Source organism: Nomascus leucogenys, chromosome 25, assembly GCF_006542625.1.
Source record: "Nomascus leucogenys isolate Asia chromosome 25, Asia_NLE_v1, whole genome shotgun sequence".
Classification (NCBI taxonomy): Eukaryota; Metazoa; Chordata; class Mammalia; order Primates; family Hylobatidae; genus Nomascus; species Nomascus leucogenys.
This window is the reverse complement of record NC_044405.1, coordinates 26,637,937-26,661,415: the sequence shown is the minus strand read 5'-3', so window position 1 is coordinate 26,661,415 and position 23,479 is coordinate 26,637,937. Positions and strand designations below refer to the sequence as shown.

Here is a 23,479-nt window from a genome sequence, read left to right as displayed (position 1 = left end):
ATCTGTTGACTAACGAACATTTCTTTTATAGGTGCACGTTTCCTTCACAAAAGGGCAGTTTCTCAGAGGTACTCCAGTGTCTGCAGTTTCTTAACATAACCAGTTCCAAATCATCAATGTGCCTAAGAGGACTATTTTGGGGTAGCAGATTCTGGTCTCCTCCAGTCCTACTTGGGGTGACGAATTCTGGTCTCCTACAGTCCTGTTAAATTCTGGTGAATTCTGAGCCCCCACAATTGCAAACAGAAAGAACCTCTGAAGTGCCCGGGAGCAGCCACGTCTTCCTGGCTGAGGTGTGTCCCACCGCTTCCTCACTCCCGCCCTGGCCGGTGGTGCAGAGACCTGGGACTCTCCTGGGGAGCCCTTTCCACCGTACGCTGGTGGGAGCCAAGAAAGGCCAGCCTAGGCGGACTGGGGAGGGTCTTGGGCGCCCGGCGCTGTGTCCTCGCCACTCGTGCTTGGGCCAGCGGTCCCCCAAGGCCGACTCCTGGGTCCTTGCACAGAGGCCACAGTGGGTTCCCCGGAGGCCAAGACGGGGCCGGCCGCCTGCAGGAGCTCGTGAGGTAGCAGCTCCGGGGGCTCACCCAGGACTCGAGGAGCGCTCCCCAGAATCCCCTTACTTAACCCAAACTCGAGCCCTCGGGCAGCGCGGCGCCACGGACCGGAGAGGGGCAGGTTGGCCGCTGGGGCCGGGCCCGGGAAGCGCCCCAGGGTCCCTCCTGGGTCCCGCCGCAGCCGGGGTTGAGCCAGGCTGAGAACCCGTCCCGGGCTTCCCTTGGGAAACGCCTCCTCCCGCCGCCCCCGCCCCCGCCCGCCCAGGGTGACCGGAGACCCGCTTGGGGGTGTCGCCCTGGGCCCTGGGACACCGCCTCCTGAGGTTAAAGCGAGAGCCAGGGCGGGCCGGGCCGAGTAGGCGCGAGCTAAGCAGGCGGCGGCGGAGGAGGGCAAGGGGCGGGGAGCGCCGCCTGGAGCGCGGCAGGTGAGCGGCGCCGGTACCAGGGTCCGGGATCGGGGTCCGGGCTGGGGAGGGGAACCTGGGCGCCTGGGACCGGCCGATGCCCCCTGCCCCGCCCAGAGGTGAAAGCGGGTGTGAGGAGCGCGGCGCGGCAGGTGAGTGCGCCCGAAGGTCGAGCGCTGGGGCCAGCCGGGCAGGGCGCCTCCGGGGGTGCTGGGAGAGTGCTGGGCGCCTGGGACCCCTTGCGCACGGCCGAGAACCCTGGCGGCCCATGTTGGCTTGGCGTCGCGAGGTTGGGGCAGGTGGTCCTGCGAGTCCCTAGCCAGTTGGTGGAAGAGAGTCCCCCCGGGTCCCCGAACCTGGCTCTTAGTCCGCCTGCCGTCCACTGCCCCCGCCTGGGAGCACCGGTGCGCCTTTTCTCTTTGGGGACGAGGTCTGGGAGTGCTGTCGGCTGGCTTCTTTGTTTGGGGGAAATCTCTGCAGTCCCGCAGTGTTACCTGAACTCCTTCTGCTTCTTGGTTCCCTACTGAGGTAGGGAGAAACTGGAAACTCGCTTAGATGCCGGGAACGATACGGCCGGCGCGGCGGGGACCGCTGGGCCAGGCTCCTGGAGGGCCCCCGGGCGAGGTGCGAACGGCCCGTCAGTTCCGGGGAGGGACTGCTCGCGACTCAGGCCCCGTTGCGGCGACCCGCTGGCGGCGATCAGGGCCGGTGCCTCCTGGACACCCGGCACCGGCAGGAACCCGCTCGGGAGGAGCCGGTCTGGCTCCTCCGCTTGCGCTCCGTGCCGGGTTGGGGGGAAGGCGGGTCACCTGGGCGCTTCGGTCCACCTCGTCCTTTCCTGCCCGGCTCGGCACAGTGGCACCCTGAGTGGTCAAGTGCTCCAGTCTGGCAGTGGGCGCTGTGCTTGAGCACGGGTCCAGCTGAAAAACTGCTCCATGTCCAGAAAGTTTGTGCGCCGAGAGCCCTGAGCGCTTGTGGCAGAGGAGGGCCTTCGCCCGCTCCGCCGTAGGGCACAGAGCGGTCGCCCTGAATCCTGTTCAGAACGCCCTGGTGGCAGGCCTGGTCACGAGGAATCCTGGTGGCTTGTTTGGGAAGGAAAGGATAGCACGGTGGCCCGAGGTGAGCCCTGTGGGCAGGGAGCACCCAGGGCTCGGCTTCGAGGCTGCGCAGCCCTCCCCTCCGTGGGAACCTGTGCAGTGGTCCCGTGGGAAAGATGAGCGCATTGCGCCCAAGGCAATGCCTGACCTCACGGAGCTTCCAGCCGCGAGAACCTCCCGAATCATGGAAAATTACAAAGGCTACGCAGCCCAGTTACAGGGCGTTAGGAAAACCTGAAGTGAGACTAAGGTTGTTGACCTGTCCCAGGAGATCTGGGAAGGTATTCCAGGAAGTGGGGATGGAGCCAGCCTCCCCTGCAGGAAGGATGGGGGTTGGGAGTGTGGCAGGGAGAGTTTACCAGCCCAAAGGGCCTTGGGGACGCAAGTAGCTAAGTCAGTCCTGGCTCCTTAGCTGCTGCTGTGAAGGGAGGGCCTGGCGGGCCAGGTAACCAGGAGCTCCCCTAGAAAGTCACTGGAGGTTGCTCAGGACTTCCCCACCTTTAATGAGTGCTTTTGAAAAAGTGGGACCTGCCCTGCTCCGCTGCAGAACTACCGGACAGATGAGGTTAGAAGGAAATCTAGCAACACCCTCGGGTAAGGACACACTAGGCTGGAGAGTTCGGGGTGCATCCTACCGGCTGAGACCTCTGCCTGGAGACCGCCATCTACACCTTGGCCTCTGGTTATTTTTAATTATCAGCTGGTGAGCTGGCTGGGCTTTTGTTCTCTGCGCGGACATTTGTTTGGTCCCCAGCAGCTTCCCTTATTCCCACCAGCTAAGGGCAACCTTCTAACAACAAACTTGTGCTGTCGCTGGAGCCTCAGGCAGGGCCTCCCAGGTTGCTGGGTGCTGGCCTGCCTGGCACCGTTGGCCACTGTATCTTGAACTCAAGTCACCTTAATTGTAGGAGTATATTTGGCTGCACTGGCATTATAATAATAAGCACAGACATTGATGTGGCACTTTTTTCAGCCAGGCATCATTGCAAACCCTTTATAATATACTTAACTCAATTGTAAGGAAACTGGGGAAGAGAGGTTGGGTAGCTTGTCCGAGGTCTTGTAACCTGTAAGGGGCAGAACTGGGGATAAACTTGGCCTGTCTGGCTCCCTAGGTCAGTGCTTCCAGTGTCGGGCTCTGAGTTGGAGACACAGGATGCTTAGAAGCGGCTTTAGTGACAATCGACACAGTATCGATTCCTTTTGCTCCTTCCCTGGGTTCTCCCTCCAGGATGTTGGAATGTTACCAGCAAGTGGAGGAAAGGAGAGAAGGAAGCTGGAAACAAGGCGCCCAGAATCCTGATTGAAAAGGGCTTGTTCCTGGGCCGGGCTCTGGTTCTCCCTGACCTGAAAGAGCCCAGCCCCTGCCCACAGCCCCACCTAGGCTCCGTGCCGCCCCCTCTAGCAGTATGACGTGGCCAGAGTGCCTGGAACTCTGAAAGGGGGCCTGCAGAGGGCTGACCTCCCAGGCCATGGGGACATTGAGTGACAAGACGTTGGTGCAAATGTCCTGTAGGTGAAAAGGTAGATGCATGCAGTACCTTATGCCAGTAATCACCACCACCACGATCATCGTCATCGGAATGTGTTGTCCCCCTACCAGGAAATGTAAACCAGAAGTCTGGCTGATAACTCTTATTCTTTTCCACCTGAATCTGTGGCAAGATTCCCTAGGGGATCTTCCTAATAATATGGGATCATTGCCTTGGTCCCAATTTTTGCATCAGACTCTGAGAATGGGGCTCAGGCAACTTATTTATTTATTTTTTTTCTAAGCCCTCTCGAAAATTCTGGGTTTGGGGAGCACTGATCAGATCTAGGCCTTAGACATTGAGGTAGAAAGGAAAGGTGAATGGTCAACAGAGTGGTTGTTCAGTTTTGGTTGCTGAAGACTTGGAAAGTGGCCTTGCTGGTGGGGAGAGTGAGGCCACGGAGAGCTCCCTGCCAGAAGCCAGAGAGCCCAGGAGCATTGAAGGCCCAGGTGCATTTCTGCTCTCTGGTCCCTCCTGCTCTGCACTCCCTGAGTGTCCCTCATCCCACAGTCACCAGGCCTTTGCTACTCTTCCCCGCTCCTCCTTACTTTCCAGGACACCTGCCAGGGGATCCTCCAATATGGGATTCACTGCGTGGCCTCAGGATTGGGGTGCAGGAGCATTATGTTGAGATCTGAGGCCTGCATGGAGTCAGCCTTTGTGGGGCCCCTCCTGGCCCTAAGGGTGACTTGGGAAGCACTGACTTGCAAGTACCAGGGGTATGGGCCTGGGTGTGAAGGAGGGGTTTATGATGACCACCCTGGCCCCACCTAGCCTGTGGACACCCAAGGAGGAGCAAAAGGGGGATCTGTGACAGGGTAGCAGCTTGGTTGAGCACACAGGCAGCTCTTCAGGATGACCTAGAACAGAGGCTGGGCTCCGGGAGGAGGCAGAGCCTGACCTGGGACTTGGTTTTTCCTGGTCGCTGGGCAATGGTCAGGAGAGAGGAACTGAATGAGTGGAAATGCGCTGGTTGGGAGTCGAGGCTGGTTTTCTGGCAGGGGTGTGGGTAGTTACTTTTGTTGTAAACAGAGTGAAGTTTGAGAGGGCAGGAAACTCAAAGACAGGCTTTTCATCCTCCTGGAGGTGAGTCCGGGAGAGGGAGGTGAGGACTCTGACATCTATGTGTGGACGGCGCTGAGCCATTGGGCATCCATGGCAGGAGGGCAAGAGGAGTTTAGGGCACAGAGTTGTGGTAAGAGAGCAGGAAGTGTTTGAAGGGCACCTTGGCTTGTGGTTGTGGCAGCAGAAGTCTGTTCACTCAAGGGCAGACTAGGTGGAAAAATCAGGGCTGTCAAGTGGGACTCAGAATGAGAGGCTGTGATGATTGGATTTGTTAGAAAAATATTTTCAAGTGAGGTCTGACTTGGCAGATGGAACTAAGCTGAGGCTTTTTATTATTGCTTGTTTGTACGAGGTGCACAACGCAGTGTCAAATTCCCTTTAAGGCCATTGCTTTCCAAGGGGCTGTCCTGGCAGGGCACTGAGCCTGACCCCACTGCAGTATAGCCCAAGGGTCATGGGAGACCATGCTTTCTAGGGACGATGGGCTTGGATTTCTTTGTGCAAAATTCTGATAACAGAGAATTTGCTGACATTTTCAAGTTCACTGGTGATGATGCATTTATAAGGAGTTGGGAGTAATACTGAAAGATCACCATGTCTGGTCTCAATGCTCAAGCCTAATTCTCTTCTGGAATATGTTGGAGAAATGATCCTCCAGTCTTGAAACATACATTTTTAGGTTTGAGGAATTTGGTACATTCTAGGGTAGCTCCAGGCCATATGTGTACTTTCTAATTGTTGGAACCTTGATTTCTCCAGATAGAATCCAAGCCTGCCCTTCTGGAAATTCTGATCATGATTCTGGTATTGTCCTTTGGATGTACGCAGAATACATTGAATTCCTTTTCTATGTAGCCGGCTCTTAGGTGTTGGAAGATAGACCTTATCTGCCATCATTGTGTTATTATTGAGTGCTCAGCATGGGTTGGGCGCTGAGCTACGGCCTTGCTTTCTCACTGAATCCCTGCAACAACCCTATTTCTGTATCATCCCCATTTTACAGATTGACTTGGACAAATTCTTTAAACCTTAGCCAGTGGCTTGTGTGTGGTGTTGAAGTCTCCGCCTGGAGTGACCTGAGGGCCTCTGCCGCCTGCCTGCCTGTCATGCCAGGTTGCACTCAGCTTGGGGCACCTGGACTCCTGGGAGGTCACCCACTGTCCTGACTTGGGATGCTGGCGTTGTCTGGGTGTGGGCATCTCATCTCCCTCTGCTAAATTTCGTCTTACTCATTTGGCCTTTGGAACTCAAAAAATATTTTTTCTCCTGCAAATTGCATTGTATTTCAAATTTACATTTCCGATCATCTGTTGTTGGTATATAAAAACACATAGATTTTTATATTGATCTTGTATCCCTCAACTTTGCCAAACATGCTTATTAACTTTTTCCCCAACAGTTTTTGGGGTACAGGTGGTAGGAACTCCATAAAAATATTTAAATACTGTCTTTGTAAGCTGCAAAGCTAGATTTAAAAAACAAAGAGAAAGAGAGAGAACCAGACCTGATTTCTGCCCTAAAAAGTTTGTAATCTCTTTGGGACAATGAGTCATTCACAGGAAAAGAAACTTGGATGATGCAGGCAATACCTCTCCTGAGGTGATCTTTCTGTTTCTCGCTCAACCTTTCTCTCTCAGTAGAACTCTTGTGCCAATCATTGTGTATTCAATTTACCTGATTATACATAAACAAGTTTCTGCTGAACAGCCACTGAAATTCACCGTTGGCTAACTTTCATTTAGTTGTGCATTCTATCCTTAAGAGGATAGAACATCGCGTTGTATAATGTGATGTTAGTGCGGTTATTTTGGCATAAAGGGCTCTTTTTGATGATTTGGTCATTGGCTGGAACATGTCCGTGGATGGTGGGCGGTAGTGCTGTCTGGAGTTTGAAGAAGGAGCACTGAGTCTGAGGCTGTCTGTTCCCTCTCACACCTCCAGCAACTGAAACCGTACCAGTCACATGTGGGGGCTTCAAGAAGGAGGAGGTGCGTGCACAGTGGTGCACGGTGAGGTCAGTGGAGACTTCATTGCAGAGAATATCCCTGGCTCTTGGGTGGGAGTCAGTGTCTACGAGCCTAACTTCATTCGCGTCGGCTTGGTTGTTTGGAAAGTACGTCTCCGGTAAACAGGTCCTGAGATCTCCAGAGGAGAGAAACTAGGATAAAAGATTCTTGTTTTGGCAGTAACTTCCTCATGTCATGGGATGTGGATACGATGCCACAGCGTCGTCCTGCCGCATGGCGGCCAGGCAGGTGACTCATGGGCTGACTCAGCTCTCAGCCCAGGATGGACCAAAACAGTGCGAGGACAGCTGTGTGCCATTGTGAGATTCAAGTGGCTGACACTGTCTGTATTGAACGAGGAGCTCCCTGCCAGCCAGGAATGGAGCCTGAGGGCCACCCACTGTTGCTCTTTCACACTTAAAGGAAAATTTCCCCAAGTGCTCATGGTGGCTGGCTTTCCAGAATTGAGAGCCATCATCCCCGTCCTTTAAATGACAGGAGCAAGCATTCGCTAAACAGCATTGTCTCTCGCCATCTACGTTACATCTTGCTCCTTTCAGAAACGAGTTAATGAGATGTACAAGCTTGTGTGAATGAGGAAATGCCTGTTTTGAAGGTGAACAGGACTGAGTGTGATTTCCTGGTCTTTTTGGGACAGCAGTGCCTCCCCTTGCAGATCTAATGTCAGAGCGGGACATGCCCCCCCCTTGTTTTCTTTCCAGCTGGAGAATGTATTTGTTGTTGTTGTTGTTTGTTTTTGTTTTTTTTGTTGTTGTTTTTTGAGACAGAGTCTCTCTCTGTCACCCAGGCTGGAGTGCAGTGGCCTAATCTTGGCTGACTGCAACCTCTGCCTCCCAGGTTCAAGTGATTCTCCTGCCTCAGCCTCCCAAGTAGCTGGGAATACAGGCACCCGCTACCACACCCAGCTAATTTTTGTATTTTTAGTAGAGATGGGGTTTCACCATGTTGGCCAGGCTGGTCTTGAACTCCTGACCTCAGGTGATCTGCCCGCCTTGGCTTCCCAAAGTGCTGGGATTATAGGCGTGAGCCGCCGCGCCCAGCCCAGCTGGAGAATGTTATTGGCAGCATCACTCTGGTCTTCCATTCCAAGGCCCGTGGTAGCTGATTTGGGCACACTGAATATTTTTGTTTATCATGTTCTGATTGCTGGAAGAGATAGGATTATCCTGCGACTGACTGCCTCTGGGTCCCGTGGCTTTTATTTGACAATTAATGGTGGTGGCTCCCGGTGTTCTTTCCTTCCCTGGCTTCCTTGTTAGGGATCGTGAATGAATAGCAAGTGTGGGTTTTGAGTATTGATTCTTCACTCCTTTCAGAGGGCTTCTGAGCTGGGAGAGCCGCCAATGGCATCGAATTTTCACTTCCTGAAACTTCAACCAAACCTGTAACTCGGGAGATAGGAGAGCCGAGAAACCAGAGGCGTGAGAATGTGTTTGGTTAGGCAGGACTCTTTGAAAGCAATCTTAGCACGGTACTGAGTTCTTTCCTGCTTATGAGACAAGAATGCGGGATTTATTGTGTTGTCAGGCCTGAGGATCCTCTCTCTTCACAAAGCAGACATAGGCAAGGTCTGTTAAGATGTGACTAAAAGGCTTAAACGTTTTCGATACATTTTAAATGGTGATCCTTCCCACCTGTATATTAGTCACTTTCCTTTCCTCATACCCAGGAAGGTGTGAACTTTAGTTTTAATCCTAGAAAAAATCCCAAAGCTACGACATGACCTGGTTCTTATATTTTTATCTGTACGTGAAGAGTAAATAAATGATCGGTGCATGTTTGTCGTAACCTGTTTGGTGAGGTTTCTCGAGACTAAAAAGCCATATACTCATTTTCATTCATGGGAGGCTGTTGGGATTTTATAGTTTAATGATTCAGCAACTAGTTCTGCTTAGGACACAGGAAAGCAATGGTGTGCTGAAGCCGGCCCCACTCTTCTTGATTCTGTGGTGGGCTTCATGTTGGTAGCCTGGGAGTACTTACTGAATGCAAACCTGCAAATCAAGACAGCCCTCTTTTCCTTCAGCAGGTTGTTAAATGTTTATCAGCTTTATAATCCCTCTTATTTAATGGAAAGTTATATAGCACTCATTTTATGCTAAGCAGGAAGTTAATACTTCATTAGTATTAACTCATTGAATGCCCTGGAGGTAGGTGTTACTATTATCTGCATTTGCAGATGCAGAAACTGAGGCGCAGAAACTGAGGCACAGAACCTTCGATAGCTTCCTCCAGGTCATGGATAGTGAGTGGCTGAGCTTGAGTTTCGATCTAGAGTCTAGTCTCAGAGGTCAGGGGCTGAACCACTGCCCAGTGCTGCCTGCTGCTGTTTGAGCACCTGCTTTGTGCCAGCAGGTGGGAAATATTCTTCTATGGGCATGTCACAGGCAGTGGACCCTGGTCTGGCCAGCTCCAAAGCCCAGAGCCTCCTCCAGGCTCTTGTTCCCTCACTGGGAACATGGTCTTGTGGACGGATAATCTTGAACCCCATTTATTAAAATATTCTTTAGTCATTTAAAGCCAAGTGGGAAGGGGTGGAAAAAAGCCCTTTATTTGCTCAAGAAGTGCATGTTAAAGAAAAAAAATCGTTCAATGACACTTGTTAAAGATGGTGAGGTGAACTTTATTCAGGACCACAGAGACAGGTACAGGGACCACAGCCAACAGATTTTGCAGTGGGAAAAAGAGACTGGGATCCACTTGAGTACAGTATGGGCAAGTGGGAGTTAATTTGTTAATTTATAACCAAGGATCAGGGTGGGGTTGGTGGGTGGAAAAATCACTAAGAGAAAACATCAAGGGTGAGGGGGATTCTGGCTAAACCAACCAAACAGGATTCTTGCTGAAGACAGGCTGGGTGATCAGACATCACCTGTGGCACGGTGGAGGCTGAGGAACCCAATCAGATATCCAGAGTGATCAGATACTGAGGGTGGGAGGTTCCGGCTAAACTGACTGAGCAAGGTTTTTTGCTAAAACTGGATTTTACAAGGAAATGCACAGATGGCCTAGAAGGTTCAGGGGCTTGATACAAGTTTGATCAAGCAAAGAATCTTTGTCCATGGAGAGTGATGTCAGAACGCGGCTTTACTATAAAGCATTTCATGTTGACGGCATCTCTAGCTATTATTGTTAACTGTACACAAAGGACAACAAACGAAATGGCCCACAGCTTTCTTTTCATTACTGCTAATCTTAGCAATGGTGAAAATGGTTGGCTCTGAATTTCTTTCTTTTTTGGGTTTGGGGTAGTAAATGGAGTGACTGTGGACATGTTTTATAGATTATTTTAAACGTATGTATCTATTAAAAATTGAGAGGGCCCGCATGGCCTGCTTTAAAAAGTCAACCATGAGCTGTATCTGGTGCTGAGCCCTGGACCACCTGCTGGGCAGTGGGTGGCTACTGGCAGTGCCTGTGGACGTTCTCGGGGAAAGACGGTCTGATTGCACCTGCTCTTCCTCAGTTCCTGGTACTGTGAGGCACTCCTTCCCCACTCTCCCGGAACTCTCGGCTTCACACAACGGTGGTGATCGCTTTGTCTGTTTTCCCATGAGGACCCTGAGATGTCAACAAGATTCAGTAACTCACCCATCGACACTTCCAGGGAGCTGTGTTGCCAGGAACTTGCCCAGGTCTTTCCCTCCTGGGCCTATCTTGTCTTTAACCTCTGCCGACCTTGATGGGTTTAGTTACCTTGTCGTATTTCTTCAGTGTTTTATCCCATGCAGTCTCCCTTGAGTAGATGTTCTGTATAGGGGATATCACAGCTGCCTGGTGAGAACTGGGTTAAGTCCAGCAGGATGCCTGGGCTTAGTGGCAGTGGAGTTGTGGGTGGCTTTGAGCCCCAGGCAGTCCCCTGAGAGCCCTTCCCGATGGATGTCTGAGTCACTGAGTGTGTTCTTTCTTCTTTCTGGTCAGGCTGTCCTGGTCGCAGCACTTACAATTGCACCCCATCCTCCTACCCACTCTGATCCCAGAGGAGAGTGCTTCTGCTGTAACCTCTAAGGTACAAATGGGTCCCAAAGTCCTTAAATATGGAGGGATATGGGGAAGCAGTGGTGAAGATGCAGGCCAAAGGTCAGCAGGCAACACTGGTCTTTGTTCTAGGTAACCTTCATCTAGAGATTCTTCTAGTTCTTTCCAGATTTATCTTCTAAAAACTAACTGGTATGGAAATATTACAGTCCTGTAATTCTTTCTTCTAGGTCATATTGAACATTCCAGATACCTATCATTACTCGATGCTGTTGATAAAAGCAAGATGGCTTTGAACTCAGTAAGTGGTTAATTATTACCTTCCTGGCCTTTTCTTTGTTCCCTTGTCCCTTCTGTTATTCCCAACATTGTTTGGGGTCAGCGATTGCAAGGGTTATTTGTAGGCAATGCTGGGCCACGCTGATGCTGTTCAAGGCACCCTCTAGAAAGAGTGAGTCAGGTGTGCAGCCACACAGCTGCCCAGGTGAGTCGCAAAAGCCGTGGCTGTTGGGTAGATGTGGGTGATACACATTCTCACCTTGACCTCGTCCCTTCCTGCTTTGCGGGGCAGGGGGCAGGGACAAGGAGTGGGGACAGATGAGGCAGGATGGCGATAACAGGGGTATATGTCCCAGGGAAGAGACCCACGTGGGATCCCATCAATGCCCAACTGAAGGACTAGGAAAAGTCATAACTGCATGAGGCATGGGCAGGCCCTCCCTCTCCCTGGAGCCCACTCCCTTTGGCGACAAATGTGGCTAATCTCTGCTCCCCTTTGTAACTGACCCATTTGCCTTATACCTAGCATTTAGTAAAGAGTTTTAAACACTTCCTAGATTGTATATCTGGAAAATAGACCTTGTTTTCCCCTTTATTTGTTACTGATACTCATTTTTTACTGGTCTGTATTTAATTTCAAGTCCACTGCTCAGGAATTTTCAGGGACAAACCTCCTTGCTAGTGGATGGCAAGTTCTTAGATGGCTGAGATTGCAGCCTCTGGCTTCCTCATTTAGATGAGAGATTACCTTGTGTTTTCCCTCTGTGTGCTGCTCTGGTTCAGGGTTGTAATCTTCAGACTTTTGAAGGATAGCATTAGTGAGTTATTAAGTGGAGGTGAACTCTGAGGGCCTTGTTTGGCTCATTCCATTATAATCAACTCCCCTGGAGGCCTCATTTAAAGTTCTAAGAGCTATGCTGCCTCTGCTCAGGACACCTGTCCGTAGAGTACAAACTTGCTGCCATTCTCTGAGGTCAATAAGAGACAAGGGGCAGGCCGGGCGCAGTGGCTCATGCCTGTCATCCAGCACTTTGGGAGGCTGAGGCGGGTGGATCACCTGAGGTTGGGAGTTCGAGACCAGCCTGACCAACATGGAGAACCCCAAAAATTAGCCAGGTGTGGTGGTGCATGCCTGTAATCCCAGCTACTCGGGCGGCTGAGGCAGGAGAATCACTTGAACCTGGGAGGCAGAGGTTGCGGTGAGCCAAGATTGCGCCATTGCACTCCAGCCTGGGCAACAAGAGGGAAACACTATCTCAACAAAAAAAAAAAAAAAAGAGAGAGAGAGAAAGAGAGACAACGGGCAGAAATTAATGAACAGGAGAAAGTTTTGCATGGGGGCCCTTAGATACAGATAAGAGGAAAAACGTGGCCTCCCAGAGTGGCCCAGCCAACAGGTAACTGGGGAGAGCTGAAAGACGGGGAAGATGTGGGCTGGTGGGGCCCAGAGTGGCCTGTTTGGGGCGAGTCTTGACAGGGTAGGCCTTGGGAAGGCAGTTTTTAAGTAGGCTGAGGAAGGGGAGGTGGGCATTCTAAGAAGATAGGCACCAGCTGAAGGATGGAGCTGAGAATAAAATACTACTTCTAGGCAGTTCCTTTCACATTTATGTATGGCCACACTCTGACCCAGAAATTTCATTTAAAGGGATGTAGCTACACATTTCCACCTTCTGCACAAAAATGCATGTAATGTGTAAGAACATTTATTGCAGCAGAGCTGCTAACAGCCCATGTTGTGAACCACTCAAGTTTCCATTAATAACAGATGGTGAGTGAATGATGATACATTCCTTACATGAGAGAAGAGGATACAGAAGAGGTATTTGCAGGTTAACACAGAGACTGTGCTCCTTTAGGCACATTTCTTCACTCAGTTGTTTTCTCTGCAAAATGGTTGTATTAATTCGTGCCTGCGCCAGTCTTGCTGGCAGCGGGAGGGATTATGGTGAGTCATCAAGGAGGTTATGAGTACAGGAGCCTGGCGGCAGCTGAGTTCTCCAATGTTAGCTATTATTCTTCTCATTATAATTATGGTATTGCTAGTTTACAATTTTGTATATCAATATTCAAGGAAAAGACTGGAGGAACTAAAAGTATAGGATTTTGGCTTAATGGATTCCAACTCCAGACCTCTACACAACTTTTTAAAATTATTACTATATTTTACTAAATCCCAATGTCTGCCACTTTTTTTTGTAATTTTAAAGAATATATAGCCCATTGGGCAAACTTGGACTTGCATGCTTGGCTTTTTAGCAGATGCGGAAGCCCTGGGGTGGTTTTGCCCTGGCTTGTGTGGTTCTCGAGTTTGAGTCTGTATGTCTCAAGTGGCTCAGGGGGCCCCAGAGCTTTGCTGCCATTGATTTCTCCCCAACAGCAGACGAAGCCTCACAATGACCTCAATTTTCCCTCTTTCTTTCTTTTGAAGGACCCATTTTTCATGGTACTTGTCTTGACTGTTTTCATAGTGGTTTTTTTTTTTTTTTTTTTTTTTTGAGACGAGAGTTTCGCTCTTGTCGCCCAGGCTGGAGCGTAGTGGCGCAATCTCCATTCACTGCAACCTCCGCCTCCCGGGTTCAAGCAATTCTCCCGCCTCAGCCTCCCAAGTAGCTGGAACTATAGGTGTGCACCACCATATCCGGCTAATTTTTTGTATTTTTAGTAGAGATGGGGTTTCACCATGTTGGCCAGGCTGGTCTTAAACTCCTGACCTCAGGTGATCCACCTGCCTCAGCCACCCAAGGTGCTGGGATTACAGGCGTGAGCCACCGCGTCCAGCCAAATCTGTATTTTTGTATGTAGAGGGAAATAATTTTCTCAACTGTAATCGTGAATAAATATTGTATTAAATTGTCATGAAGGAACTCCTGTTTAATAAATGGACATGTAAGAAAAAAAGAACGAATAGTAAAAAACAAAACCAAACAAAAAACTTTGGTAATTGTAAGTTCTGGTTAGTTTTTATTCTAAGTAAGTTCAATGTTTGACATAGTTGTAGATACCTAGGGAGAATCTGTAGTACATTTTCTTTTCTTTTACTGTTTTTTTGTTTTTTTTTTGAGACGGAGTCTTGCTCTGTCGCCCAGGCCGGAGTGCAGTGGCGCAATCTCGGCTCGCTGCAAGCTCCGCCTCCCGGGTTCACGCCATTCTCCTGCCTCAGCCTCTCCGAGTAGCTGGGACTACAGGCGCCCGCCACTACGCCCGGCTAATTTTTTGTATTTTTAGTAGAGACGGGGTTTCACCGTGGTCTCAATCTCCTGACCTCGTGATCCGCCCGCCTCGGCCTCCCAAAGTGCTGAGATTACAAGCGTGAGCCACCGCACCCAGCATTTTTTTTTTTTTTTTTTTTTTGAGACAAAGTCTTGCTCTGTCGCCAGGCTGGAGTGCAGCGGCGCGATCTCGGCTCTCTGCAATCTCCACCTCCCGGGTTCAAGCCATTCTCCTGCCTCAGCCTCCCGAGTAGCTGGGATTATAGGCACCCCACCACCATACCCAGCTAATTTTTGTATTTTTAGTAGAGACAGGGATTCACCATGTTGGCCAGGATGGTCTCGATCTCCTGACCTCATGATCCGCCCGCCTCGGCCTCCCAAAGTGCTGGGATTACAGGCATGAGCCACCGCACCCAGCCTTGTGGTACCTTTTTAATATCTTGTCACTTTCTTATTAATCTCTAACTGTACAAGTTGTATAGACAGGATGCATATTTCACAAAGTAAAAACATTATCAATTTAGAAGATTATTGATATAGCTGTGATATGATGTGATAGTTTATATTTAACCCTTTAGTGCAAATAAGAGTTTTATATTACTCATCTTCTTTCCAATTGTTTAGGGGTCACCGCCAGGTTTTGGACCTTACTATGAAAACCATGGATACCAACCGGAAAACCCCTATCCCGCACAGCCCACTGTGGCCCCCAGTGTCTACGAGGTGCATCCGGCTCAGTACTACCCGTCCCCCGTGCCCCAGTACGCCCCGAGGGTCCTGACGCAGGCTTCCAACCCCGTCGTCCGCACGCAGCCCAAATCCCCTTCGGGGACAGTGTGCACCTCAAGTAGGATTCTCTTTGTGTTTATTTCCTATAATAAACCCGGGGTCCTGGATTTGCCTCCCCAGTGGGCTCTCTGCTCTCACCACCACTGTCGCCAGCTCTCCTGGTCTGACCCTTCTCCTCCATCTGCCGGAGCCAGCCTGTCTTCATGCCTTTCCACTCTCTTCCTGCTGGGTCAAAGCTGTCGCCACCAGGCCTAGCCTCTTGCCTGCAGAGACCTCCGTCTTCCGTTAACTCTCCTGTACAGCTTTGCCTGTTCTACTCAGCGTAGCCTTTCGAGATCACCTTCTCTGGGTTTCTTGGCTGTGTGGTTTATTGATGGCTGCTCTTGAATAAATGGTAAGCTTCCAAGAGCAGAAATCACCTATCTTACCTTCCTTTGTCAGACAGTCCCCTGGATACGACAGGTCATGTTTAAGATGCTCCCTGTTACTTTGTGTTTAGTGGATGACCTGGCTTGGCTGGTACGGTTGTCGCACAGAAATGTCTGAGCTGTCTCAGTGGGGTTCAGGGTCCTGCGGGTGGCCGGAGCAGGCCAGAGTGAGCGTGGGAGGACTGGAGGTTAAATTTCATTTGCTGTCACTTCAGTCCCTCCTCTTCCTCACCCTCCCATTCATCTCCTTTCTTTGCCATTTCATTTGATCTCATGTCTTTCCAGTCCGCCCCCTCTTGCACTGCCTCCCAGCTGTTAATTCAGGCTAGTTTCAATGCTAAGAATTGCCCAGGCGGAACCCGCACAGCAGTGGCTGCGCCAAAGATCTTTTACATTGATCTGTTAATTGATAGTGTTTGTATTTTATTTTGCGAAATGTGCGTCCTGTCTCTACAACTTGTACAGTTAGAGACTTGTCAGAATGTGAATTACCATGTGTCCACATCACGTAATCAGTCATCAACGTGATTAATGCCAGTGCTCTGTGAAGCCCTGTCTGTCCCTGCCTCTCCCCCACTCAGGACAAGTGCTGTCGCTCCTGTGTTTCTACCCCTCCTGTCACCCCCTCACCCTTCACAAATGGCTCTTCCGCCCTGTTCCTCTCCAGCCACCTCCTGTCTCTGAGTTTTCTACCCCTTCATGAGCCTTCCTTCCTTTCTCTCCTTCTCTCTTTCTCTCTTTCCCTTCTTCCGAAGCTCCCCACCAGGCAGATCCTTGTGTTTGCACTGACGTTCTTCTGGGGGTGTTTGGGTAGGTCAAGGCCAGTGGTTCTCAGTCAGGACAATTTGGACCCCCAGAGACAACTGGCAGTGTCGGGAGACAGGGTGGGTGGTTACGAGTGGGGAGGGGGTGCTGCTTCTAGGTAGGCACCGGAGATGCTGCTCAACCTCCTACAGGGCACAAGACAGCCCCCTGACAGCAAAGAATCCTCCAGGCAAAATATCGCTTAGTGTGGAGGTTGGGAACTCCTGGTCTTTGTCCATTGTGGGGAGGGAAGGAAGCCAGGGTGAAAGGGTTAAGGAACTGTCTGTGTGAGCTACCCCCCTAAGAAATGGCAGTGAAGGTCCTCTCCTGAAGTCAGCACCTCCAGACGGTGGTGTTCCCACCAGTGACGGCCAAACCCAGGAAGGCAAACGAACCCCTGGCCCATCTGATGGACACATTTCCACGTTTCCCGGGAAAGACTAGATGATGACAGAGTTGGACTGGGATATATCAGTCCCTTATCAGTTGCTTTTATAAGGGAAGAATATAAACCTACATGTGTGATTTTTGCATTGTCAAATTCATAAACTCAAAAATAATTTAGTAATTTAATTGAACTTACCCTGGTACTATTTTTAAGAAAACACTGTTGGCATCTAACATATAGAAATGTATACATTTTGAAAGTGTAATGTTTGGCTTTGAAACTCTTCTCCCAGTTACTGAGTAGCACCAATTCAGAAGCACCCATCAGGAGTATAAGGAACTTTTTCCAGACTTAATGTATTTATTTGCTTTAGCAAGAGCCGTAGAAGGTTGATGATTGAATAGGAGTGAATACACAGCTTAAAGCTTAGGCTTTGGAGAATCGAAGGTCCATAGTCCTCCAAATGTGCGCATGAAACAAGCAGTTAAACACGAGAAACCATAAAGCTGAGTTGACAACCTTAAGTTGGTCATGATTGAGGGAAATGGATAGTGGGTTGTGTGTGCGTCGTTTTTTTTGTTGTTTGTTTGTTTGTTTTTTGAGATGGAGTCTCGCTCTGTTGCCCAGGCTGGAGTGCAGTGGCACGATCTCGGCTCACTGCAACCTCTGCCTCTCAGGTTCAAGCAATTATCCTGCCTCAGCCTCCCGAGTAGCTAGAACTACACATGTGCCACTGCGTCTGCCTAATTTTTGTATTTTTAGTAGAGACGGGGTTTTGCCATGTTGGCCAGGCTGGTCTCGAACTCCTGACATCAGGTGATCTACCTGCCTTGGCCTCCCAAGTGCTGGGATCCACTCCCAAAGTGCATGGGTGGCATGAGCCACCGTGCCGGGCCAGTGAGTTGTAATTAAACTGTGCAACAGCAGCCGTGACAAGCCAAGACCCAGTGGTGTCTGTACTGACCACACGCTGACTACAGATGCCTGTCCAGCAAAGTCAACTTGAGGGCTTCCCGCTTTACACACGCTCCTGGTGAGAACTGTGCAGATCAGCACATGTTCAGTGTGAGGTTCAGGATACCTAATTGAATAGCCCTCATCGCAGCAGACCAGTTATTTTATCTTGGATAAAATGGCACTCGGGAAGCCATCGATGGAGGAAAGTGTCCTTGGTAATGGGCCAGGGAGGCCATCTGGAATTTCTCTCATGAACTACCTTGGCCCCAGCTTGCCTCCGTCATATATAATCATTGCAGCCGAGTTATGAGAACATTGTGTGCCTGGGCATGGCCCTCAGACCAGTGGTGCTGGCCTCATCTGTGAGCCTGTTAGAAATTCAGATTCAGGTCGGGCGCAGCGGCTCACACCTGTAATCCCAGCACTTTGAGAGGCCGAGGTGAGTGGATCACTTGGGCCCAGGAGTTCGAGACCAGCCTGGGAAACATGGTGAAACCTCATCTACCAAAAATGAGCCAGGCATGGTGGTGCACATCTGTGGTCCCAGCTACTCGAGAGGTTGAAGTGGAAGGATGGCTTGAGCCCAGGAGGTGGAGGCTGCAGTGAGCCATGATCGTGCCACTGCATTCCAGCCTGGGCGACAAGCAAGACCTTGTCGCAAAAAAAAAAAAAAAAAAAAAAAAAAAATGCAATGCAGATTCCCGCCCGACCCCCAACTGAAACAGAATCTCTGGTGATGGAAACCACCATGTTCCCCAGCTAATTCTTAAGCCTGTATGAGAGTGATGGTAGAATTATCAGAATGTTGTCACAAAGAGAGAAGCCTGGCATTGAGCCCTCAGCAGATGGGTCAGCTCTGAGCTTCTCGCCCTGGCAGACCTGTGGAGGCACAGGTGTGGCCAGGTGGGGAGTTCCAGGCTGCCACACCACCTCTCCAGCCTGGGAGGGTCTGTTCAAATGCCTTCTTCTCCCTTCTCCTCCACCTCTGCACCTTTCTTCAGGGAAAGCTCCCGGGAGCTCCTGGACCTGGGGCTGCTGGGCATCACTGGGGTGATGGACGCCCTCTCTCTTGGCCCATGAGCTGGCTGAGCCCAGCGTCTGACTCTGCCTTGCCTCTCTGGCGCCTGTGACTATCTTCTGAACTCTGTGTGACTTTTGGCTTACCCTCTGACCAATAACGCTATGTCTCACTAGAGAAAAATCAGTGACCTTTTCCAAATTCATTTTTTTCTGAAATGTGCCTTCCCTCTGAGTTTGGTATTTCTGCCCTTGGACCCAAAGGCCTGTGCTGGTGCTGTCCAGCACTTAGGGACGCCATGGGAAGGTTCTACAGTTGCACTATGTGACATGGTAGCCACTGGCCACATGTGATGACTAAGCACTTGAATTTACATCATTTTGCTTAATTCCATGGAACATTAATTAAATAGCCACATGTGGCTTTGGCGGACGTCCGAATGGGACAGTAGCATCCATTCGCTAAACAGCCTTGGGTAAGACAATTTATTCTGCTTTGAGTACCACTAACAGAGTGATGATAGTTTTTAGGACAGTATTATTATTTTGCTTATGCTTATAATTACCAAGATGAGGTCTTAGTTCTTTTTTTTTTTTAACATTAATCATCTGCCTATTTTAAGACCCTCTTTTAGCATACCATACTTTTTTGTTTTTTTGAGACAGTTTTTTCTCTGTCGCCCGGGCTGGAGTGCAATGGCGTGATCTTGGCTCACTGCAACCTCTGCCTGCTGGGTTCAAGTGATTCTCCTGCCTCAGCCTCCCAAGTAGCTAGGATTACAGGCACCTGCCACCACACCCAGCTAATTTTTGTATTTTTAGTAGAGACGAGGTTTCGCCATGTTGGCCAGGCTGGTCTCGAACTCTTGACCTCAGGTGATCCACCCACCTCAGCCTCTCAAAGTGTTAGGATTGCTGGCATGAGCCACCGCGCCCAGTGAAGCATACTATACTTTGTAAAAGAGCCTAACCTCTGTGTACTTTGCTGAAGATCACAGCTTCCTCCTGTTGGTCTCCAAATTGCATAAGCTTTAGTGTTATGGAAGAAGTAGGATCGTCCATGATGTTTCTTAAAATTAAAAGTCACATTTTTAAGTGTATATGAAATAATTATTTCTTAATATGGTGTACTATAAAAATAATAGATAACATTTGAGAGCATGACTTCTAAACAACTCTGGTCTGAACGTTGCACCCTCCTCCTTCTTCCAGAGACTAAGAAAGCACTGTGCATCACCTTGACCCTGGGGGCCTTCCTCGTGGGAGCTGCGCTGGCCGCTGGCCTACTCTGGAAGTTCAGTAAGTGCAGGGAGCCTCGATCCCACCATGTGCTCCTGCAGTCCCCAGTGCTCTGAGCCAGACCCTGCTCTCTGGGCTATTGAGACCTCTGGAGGCCCTCCATGAGGTTCCTCTCTTACATAACGAGGCTGTCTCTCTTCCCTTCTCTTGTTTAGCTATGAGATTGACACATCATGGGGAAAGCATTTAGAACGTACCCAGTGCTTTGGGGTGCTTGGTGCCACCCAGCACTGTGAGCACAGGTTCTTCTACCTTGGGGCCACACCCAGTTACCTGTATCTCACTGCACAGCAGTGGCTGTTGGGGGCCAGGCCCGCCCCTCCCTGTCCCACCTCCTGCAACTGCAGCCTGAGCCTTCCCATCAGCCTGGAGTGGTGCAGACCCATGCGCCATTGTGGATCCTTGAAGTTACCTGTGTGGCAGAGAGGACGTGTGAGTGCCGTCCGAACCCAAACACTGAGAGGGTCCTTCCCATTGCCCCCACGGAAGTAAGGTGCCCCAGTGCTAATTCCACTTATACTTGCTGGTGGCAAGGACACTTCTCCTCCTTATTAAAGTGGGGGATTGGCTGGGTGTGGTGGCTCATGCCTGTTATCCCAGCACTTTAAGAGGCCAAGGCAGGTGGACCACCTGAGGTCAGGAGTTGGAGACCACCAGCCTGGCCAACATGTTGAAACTCCATCTCTACTAAAAATACAAAAAATTAGCCAGGCGCAGTGGCGCACACCTGTGATCCCAGCTACTTAGGAGGCTGGGGCAGGAGAATCACTTGAACCCAGGAGGTGGAGGTTGCAGTGAGCCAAGATTGTGCCCCTGCACTCCAGCCTGGGTGACAGAATGAGACTTCATCTCAAAACAAAACAAAACAAACAAACTAACAGTGGGTCCAGGAGTTGGAGGCTGCAGAGAGCTACAGTAATGCCACCGTGTTCCTCACTCCATGAGGCTTCTTTGGTTTCTCAGCCTGATGGGCACCTCTCTTCTGTTTTCTCTCCAAGTGGGCAGCAAGTGCTCCGACTCTGGGATAGAGTGCGACTCCTCAGGTATCTGCATCAGCGCCTCTAACTGGTGCGATGGTGTGTCACACTGCCCCAGCGGGGAGGACGAAAACCGGTGTGGTGAGTCAGCCTTGGCCTAGGGAAGGGACTGCTCTGCTCACCTTAGAGACAGCAGCTGGGTCCAGGGGCCTTTGAGTGACTGGGCCTGGCCTGCGTCCAGTTCGCTGACACATGATGTCATTGAATCCCTGCTCCAGGCTGAGCCCTGGGGCTCAGAGAGGTTGTGTTTCCTGCCCAACCTCACCCAGCAGGTGGGAGGGAGATGACAGGGCCACCGAGGACTGTGTCATTGGAACTACACGTGCTCTGAACTGCCACAGGAAGTCAGTTAAGATGAGCAAACTGTTTATAAAGTTGGAGATGCAGGCCAGGAACGGTGGCTCACACCTGTAATCCCAGCACTTTGGGAGGCCGAGGCAGGTGGATCCCCTGAGGTCAGGAGTTTGAGACCAGCCTGACCAATATGGTGAAACCCTGTCTCCACTAAAAATACAAAAATTAGCCAGGCGTGGTGGCGGGTGCCTGTAATTCCAGCTACTCAGGAGGCTGAGGCAGGAGAATCACTTGAACCTGGGAAGGCGGAGGTTGCAGTGAGCTGAGATCACGCCACTGCACTCCAGCCTGGGAGACAGAGCTGTCTCAAAAAATAAATAAATAATTAAATTAATTAAAAACAAAATTGGAGATGCACTACGTTATTTTCAAAACAAGCTGCCTTTAGAGGTCTATCTGTTGTCACAGAGTGGGCTCATTTGTTTCATTTTATTTTCTGTGGTTTATTTATTTATTTTAATGAACTAGGAAGCATTGCTCCTATTTATGGCATACCACATGATGTTTGGATATGTGTATGCCTGTGGCATGGCTAAGTCAAGCTGGAACACGGGCCTTACCTCATATACGTGTCTTATTAAGAACACATAAAACTACTCTCGTAGTGATCTTCAAATATGCAACATATAGTTTATTAACTGCAGTCACTATGATATACAATAGATCTCTCGAACTTATTCCTCCTGTCTAACTAAGATTTTGTGACCTCTGACCAACATCTCCCCAGTGTTGTCACCCCCCGCCCCCAGCCTCTGGTAGCTGCGTTTCTACCCTCTGCTTCTGTGAGTTTGATGTTTTTACATTCCACATGTAAGTGGCTTCATGCAGTGTTTGTATCTGTGTCTGGCTTGTTCACTTAGCGTAATGTCCTCCAGCTTCGTCTATGTTGTTGGAAATGACAGGATTTCCTTCTTTCTTGTGGCTGAATAGTATTGCATTGTGCATATACACCACATTTTCTTTATCCCTTCATTCACTGATGGACACTTAGGTTGACGTCATATCTTGGCTATTGTGAAAAATGCCGCAGTGAGCGTGGGCGTGCAGGTCCCTCTTTGACACAGGGATTTCTTTTCCTTTGGATATAAACCCAGCAGTGAGATTGCTGGATCACGTGGCAGTTCTGTTTCTAACTTTTTGAGGAAACTCCATGCTGTTTTCCATAATGGCCGTGGCAACTTCCACCCCCACCCCCAGGGTGCAAAGGCTCCATTTCCCTTCTACATCCTCACCAACTCGTGTTATTCCATCTTTTTGATAGTAGCCGTTCGAAGAGGTATGAGATGATACCTCATTGTGGTTTTCATTTGCATTTTTATTTGTATTTTCCATGAATTTTTGAGGGTGATTTCAAGGGTAGTTAGTGGCTGGAACAGGGAAACGAGCCTGGGTATGAGGCTTGTGCTAATCATCCCCCTCCTGCCCGCTGCGTACGGAACGGGGCTGTGCAGCTGGCAGGGAGCTGGCTCGTTTCTCTTTAAGAGCTGCCTTTTACTTTTCTTCCCCTTCCTTTAAAACTTATTTCCCGGCCGGGCGCGGTGGCTCACGCCTGTAATCCCAGCACTTTGGGAGGCCGAGGTGGGCGGATCACAAGGTCAGGAATTCCAGACCAGCCTGGCCAACGTAGTGAAACCCCATCTCTACTAAAAATACAAAAACTAGCCAGATGTGGTGGTGTGGGCCTGTAGTCCCAGCTACTCGGGAGGCCGAGGCAGGATAATCACTTGAACCTGGGAGGAGGGGGTTGCAGTGAGCCGAGATTGCGCCACTGCACTCCAGCCTGGGCAACAGAGTGAGACTCCATCTCAAAAACAAGAAGTTTTTCCCAAGCACAGCCATGTATTCCAGGCTTGCGGATCAGCGTTGGTGGTGGTGTGTGCTCTCATATCTTAGTTCCCGCTAAGCACACTCTGACAAGTTTACACTAGAACCATTTTTTTTTTCTAGAAATAGAAATTTCAGAATTGTAGAGTCAGAGGACTTACCAGCAATCTCTTAGGTAGTTCTCCTCCCCTCCCTCAAGTGCAGTCCTAACCTCCTGGAGTTTTCTGTAGAAACCACAAACCTCAGAGCTGGCCGAGAATTCTAGACAAAGAGTTTTCCGTGCCAAAGTAATCCCCCCTCTCCTAAGGGCCATCCTTGGTGGGGACTGGTTTCCTGTTACGCCCTCACCGTCAGTCCCGGCTGTGGAATTTCCTGGTGAGGGGCACTGGCCCGTGGAGCTCGGCCCTTGTGCCGGCCTTGAGCAGGCCCAAGTG

General features: G+C 50.2%; 1 protein-coding gene across 2 annotated transcripts in view; it reads left to right on the top strand.

Annotated features, from left to right (window-relative positions):
• The first annotated feature begins 907 nt into the window (after positions 1 to 907).
• The window catches only part of TMPRSS2 (transmembrane serine protease 2), a 42,095-nt gene continuing 19,523 nt past the window's right edge, over positions 908 to 23,479 (top strand). Inside the window, exons 1-5 of one of the 2 annotated variants that reach the window (XM_030806307.1) lie at positions 908 to 979; positions 10,888 to 10,958; positions 14,773 to 14,995; positions 19,744 to 19,830; positions 20,829 to 20,948. In XM_030806307.1, coding sequence (XP_030662167.1) covers positions 10,944 to 10,958; positions 14,773 to 14,995; positions 19,744 to 19,830; positions 20,829 to 20,948 — 445 coding nt within the window. In that variant the 5' untranslated portion in view covers positions 908 to 979; positions 10,888 to 10,943. Of the gene's footprint in view, positions 980 to 1,000; positions 1,111 to 10,887; positions 10,959 to 14,772; positions 14,996 to 19,743; positions 19,831 to 20,828; positions 20,949 to 23,479 lie in introns of those variants that run through there. The other variant, XM_003280394.3, reaches the window with a different exon arrangement.